Consider the following 5,463-nt stretch of genomic DNA (forward strand, 5'->3'; position numbering starts at 1 on the left):
CTTGTAATGCGCTCAGATCTATTTGTAAAAGCCAAGTCAATAAAGGTCTTCGTCTTCCTGGTGATCCTAGTAGGCCCTTTAATAACTTGTTCATAGTTAAATTCACTCACTATTGTTTTTAATTTTTGTCTACATACTTTAACAGACCAGTTGATTGAAGTCACCATACCATATAGTCTCTCTATAAAACTCAAACTGTTTCTCTGTCTGACTCAATTTATCATAAAAGGAATCATTATGAGAAGGTGAATTATAGAGGACAACAATATCAAAGTTCATTGTGGGCGATTAAGTTACATTCAGGGCCAAGCATTCAAGGGAAGTGTCCGGTTCAATCAGTTTGCATTTAATTGTGTCTTTGATGTAGATTAGTACACCTTGTCCCTTATCAGAATCTCTGTCCCGTCTGAAACATTGGATCCAGAAATCATGTTGGTTGGTATATTATTGTTCATCCATGATTCCGTTAAGCAGATATAGTCCAAGTTAGAGTCCAGGAGAAGTGTGACGATCTGATCCGTTTTGGAGATAAGACTGCGGATGTTTAATTGTCCTCCGAGTATTCCTTTTGGATTGCTCGCCGGTTCCCAAAGCACCCAGGCATGATTGACAGTTTAAAGAACGTTGGATTGTGTTTCGTTTATTTCTTCTTTAAAAAGAACAGAAGAAAATATTTGGAGAATTATGCCTTGAAATTCAAGCCTATCTCTGGGTCAAAGTGACCCGGAGGCCTGAAAACAAATGTGTTTGTGGTATACCTTGTGTTGTCTCTTGGCCAAAGTGAACGACCTTTACCACTGCATATGTATTTCTGGAAGCCAAGGAGGTCGTCCACTTTGACCCAGTGAAATCTCTCTCTCTGTCTCTATACATGTATAGATAGATAGAAGATGTCAAAATGCTACATAGTACAGCTTTAAGATTTATTTTAAGAAAATGTCACGATGATGTGCAAGAGTATGACATACATCAGGGACGGTAACACCACACACAGGCACTGGTCAGACCATAGTTCTCCTCTTGTACTGAACTTGGAAGCTCATATTGAGCCAGTCTATGAAGACGTTTTTGGATGCTGTGATCTTTGAATTGTGCTCTTCCAGGATCTCCGATCAGCACTTGGCTGTCGTGGGTTTCAATGCAGTGGTCCAACCAGCGGCGAAGGCTTGTGGCGAGGTCCTCGTCGTAGAACATGTCGCCCAGGAGGATCAGGTCAAAGCGTTCCGGTTTACAGCCAATCATGTTGTTTGTCACACAAAGAGGCGGCGACACAGCGTTGAGCTCGGAGTTCATGCACGTGGCAACAGCAGCAACTGATACGAGATATAAGGAGTAAAAAAAAAATGTATACATGTTCAGTTTGTTTGATAGGTCGATTTTTCAGCAATAAGATTTTGCATAACAGATCCTTTAGTATTCTTTCACCAATTCCACCAATTTTATTAAAAAAAGGATCATTGTCTTTTGTTCCTATAGGTTCTGAAATATCCTGTAATGTGTCCCCATAGAATAATTACAATGGAACATTTACACTCAGTAGATCACACTCAATTCTCAACATGTTTTTAAAGGAAAGAACATATGTGTCAATGCAAATGAGAAGGAAGGTGGAGACAAAGTAAGTAAGTAAGTAAGTAATATTTATTTATATTGCGCTTTTCGAGACCAGGGTCACAAAGCGCTTTAACAATCAAAACAATACTCAAAACAGTACATACTTCAAAGATCAAGATAATACTGAGAACAACACAGGACTTCGAGAAATTCAAGGAAAAGCCTGAACAAATAGAAACGTCTTAAGATGTTTCTTAAAGGAAAGGATCTTTTGTGATGGACGTGATGCTATTGTCTGAAGGATCTTCTGTATGTGTCACATTATTTGAGCATATAAACCTTTGGACTCATCTTCAAATAAAGCTGATTTGTTTATATGATTTGTTTATAAAGCTGATTTGTTTATATGTGATTTTGCCCAATCGTGCAAAATCACACATTCACACACTACAGTGAATCCAAAACAGAACCTCTCAACACGAAACGTTGTAAGTGTCCACACTTTCAGTTTTACTGTACACTATGTTAATAGTTATATTTCACTTTTATCTATGTGTAAGATTGTATTTTGTTATGTTTAATGATGCACAACTGTACCAAAAACATTCATAGTTGGTGCAACCCTTTACTAATGAAGACATATTCTAAATTACTTTCCTATAGGTGTATCCATTGATGAGTTGAATGTATGTCCTTTGTGTAATCAACTGTTAAACATTGATAATGTCATCTCTTGTTCAGATCTTAAACATCCTGTATTGTGTTTTACGACAGCTCCCTTCCCACAGCAGGGGTCCAGGGCTCAGAGGCTCTGGCCAATTGTGTCTTAACTTTTATGGCCCTTGGTGACATGGCTTAAAGGTGCTGATTGTGAAGATAACATACTGTATGTATTGGGGGAGGAAGGATAAAGCCACGGTAACAAATGTCGTGATTGTTTAGACAACGATGTTCCCGACTTTTGAAGTATCAAGACACAGAATTTATGGTCCTCGAACCTGGTTGGAGATAACAGGTGTGAAGGAAGTCAGGAGATTCTTTGTTTAGATTAGTGATCAGATCAAACAACATCTGTTGTTCATTATGGAGTCAGATTTGGTTCTGGGAGTGTCTTGAGTGTCTTGAGGGCTTTAAAAGACGAGACGATCTAAAGATTAAGTGCCACTCTCTGGGAGGACAGGGGTGCGCCCCGATGCCTGACAGCTGGAACTGTGGTATTTCTGAACAATTTGAATAATTTGCATTTCTTTGTTTAACTGTTGTATTTAAGGTCTTGTAAGGCCTACTTTGGTAATCATACTTTGTTATTAATAAATTGACTGTCTTAATTCTAAAATGTCACTCTTCCTTGGATCAAACGAATGCGCAGAACTCATTAGACAGGAAAGAGATTTGAGTTCCTTTACTAACAATGGCAATACAATGTATTTATTATTTATTCTGATTAAAGACATGTTCTTGGTTTTGGCTCCTTCTCAGGGTACAGTTTGCATAAATGTATCGAGAGATGAGAAATCAAACTGACAAACACCAAGTGACATATTTCAACTCAACCAACTCACTTCCCCATCATCGTTGTTTCATTCAAAAGTATTTCAGCACCGTCAGAATATCCAATGAATTAATTTGAAATATCCAATGTTGAAATGTTAAATTAAAATGTTATTGTTTTAATTAAAAAAAATAACTTAATAAATAAAATGTTTTGTACACATAGTTTGTCATTATTCCAATAATCCAGAAACGCTTACAAAATATTTTATGTAGAAAATGTATAATGTAATGTTGACATTATTATACCAACATGTTTGTATAAAATTGAAATGGCTATGAATTAAATCATTTAGAAATTAGAAAATATATGTTTCAATAAGCGTCTTTGTGTAAATTGAAAAGCGGTTGGAAGCCAAATATCAAACAATGTGTAAAAAAAATCATTCGATTTCTAAAAGTTAAATTGTTTAGAAAACATATCCAATCTTTCAGTATACAAATGATTGAACTAAATTATAAAAAATAAAAACTTCAATACATTTGAAATGTTAAATTCAACCATTCAATATTCTGATGGCCCTGATATATTATATGCTCACACAACACAATATTGTTTTTCTTCTAATTGTTTTATTATAGAAACAGTTATATTTAATATCACTCTATTAATTTAACCCTGCATGTCACACTAACCTGTATCAATGTCATTGGCAACCACCTGAGCAGCTCCACACAGTTTGGCAGCGATGGCTGAAGCTCCACAACCACTACCCAGATCCAGAACGGATTTACCTCGACAGACCAGTGGGTTGTCCAGCAGATACCTGTATAAGCAAATTGAAAAATTATGAATGTGTAACTAAATACCATTTTCCAATCCTGACCTTGACACAGCCTGGCCCCCGGGCCAGTAAATCGCCCAGTATGGATCTTCAAACGGCCACAGCTCCGGTCTTTCGAACCAGAATCTGCAGTTTGGAGTGAAAAGTCTTAATTTGATCTCCGGGGTCAAGTTCTGATCCCCAACTACCTCCGTGTTTTCTGTTATAAATCTACGAATTTGTGCGTCAGATTCACTGGAAAATAATCTGCATCGATCACACTGTCTGTGCGAGTTGAGCAGGTATTTAATATGACGAAAAGACCAACGTCCAATAATACTCATAATTAAAAAACGTTTATTTTTGTTATAGAAATATGTTCCCAAACGGTTAACAATATTATATATAAAAATGCAAAGTATAGAGCGATTTTGCATGAATATGTGTCATGCTTTACACTGTAAAGTTTACAGTGTAACGTGTATGTCAAGTTTCTACACGGCACCAAAACAAATGCGGACAGTCCGATGCGTTTTTGGTCCGACTAAATGTCGTTCCGCTTTCGCCTGTGTACATATACGTTCCGTTCCAAACATAACATTGTATATGTGAGTTTTTTAAATGTAATAAATTATTTTTTAAGTCTGAAGTAAAAAAAAGAAGAAAACAGATTATCATAAAAGGCACATCAAAAAAATATAATAATATTATTTTACCATTTTTGATAACATAAATCCAAGTAACATGCTTTTAATCAAAACATTTGTTTTAGTAGAATAATAAATAAAATGAGAGAGAAAAATTAAATTAAAATAATTTTCTCAAAAGTAAGCACATAGAAAATAATTATTTACCGACCTCTTCTGGACACTAGATGAAACTGCAACCAACTCCACGATGTGTGTTGCCTTGAAACAAACTTTTTGCGACACTTCTGTTACTAACTGAACACGAATGAATTGACGTATTCAAAGTGATTTGTTTGACCTTTCACCTCATGATGACTTGAAGTAATGTCATCATTATTATTGATGTAAAGTCCCTTCCTGCCGTTTCCTCTCAGATTGAGATAGCTCTTAATATCTTCAATTCTTAAATAAATCATTTAATTAAAAAATAAATAATAAAATGTACATTAATTTATTAAAAGTCAATCTTAATCGTCAACACGTATACGATCCCAAAACCCACGACATGTTGGAAACTAAATAAATTATTACTCTTAGTATTAATTATTATTAATATTATAGATTATGGTTGTGTGTTCAGTTAATTTAATGTGTTTAATTTTATTGTATTCATACATTTTTTAATTTCATGTGTCACTAGTTGAATGTTTACTATTTATTCATAATATTGTTTTAATCACATATTATTTCATTAATTTCATTGGTTATTATCTTCACCATGTTATGTTTACATCACCGGCAAAACATTTCTTCTTATCTTGATATATTTAATGTTCAGACCATTTTGTACTTCACAGAGCAGGAGATGATAAAAGGTTGTACAGGTTATCTCAGTACAAGGTTGAAGACACAGGAGCCCAATTGCTAGGGTGGTGAGAAAAAGAATTAATTGTGCACAGATAAAT

At 35.0% G+C, this 5,463-nt stretch overlaps 1 protein-coding gene across 1 annotated transcript; it reads right to left on the bottom strand.

The window, feature by feature from the left end:
* Positions 1 to 279: 279 nt before the first annotated feature.
* etfbkmt (electron transfer flavoprotein subunit beta lysine methyltransferase) lies at positions 280 to 4,334 on the bottom strand. The gene is made up of 3 exons (XM_087797460.1): positions 3,933 to 4,334; positions 3,742 to 3,872; positions 280 to 1,313 (listed from the first exon to the last, which is right to left on the bottom strand). Exons 1-3 carry the CDS (start codon positions 4,304 to 4,306, stop codon positions 970 to 972), a joined length of 849 nt encoding a protein of 282 aa, XP_087653586.1. The 5' UTR covers positions 4,307 to 4,334; the 3' UTR covers positions 280 to 969.
* Between the last annotated feature and the right edge of the window lie 1,129 nt (positions 4,335 to 5,463).

The sequence above is a fragment of the Callionymus lyra genome, chromosome 8 (genome assembly GCF_982586985.1).
Source record: "Callionymus lyra chromosome 8, fCalLyr1.hap1.1, whole genome shotgun sequence".
Taxonomy (NCBI): domain Eukaryota; kingdom Metazoa; phylum Chordata; class Actinopteri; order Syngnathiformes; family Callionymidae; genus Callionymus; species Callionymus lyra.

Bases quoted from the DNA above. Each gene is read 5' to 3' on its own strand.
- etfbkmt (XM_087797460.1), bottom strand. From the start codon at position 4,306: ATGCAAAATCGCTCTATACTTTGCATTTTTATATATAATATTGTTAAC. The intron at 3,873-3,932 runs GTCAGGATTGGA...TTGCTTATACAG, and splicing joins GGGGGCCAGGCTGTGTCAAG to GTATCTGCTGGACAACCCAC. The intron at 1,314-3,741 runs GTTAGTGTGACA...ATCTCGTATCAG, and splicing joins TGCCAATGACATTGATACAG to TTGCTGCTGTTGCCACGTGC.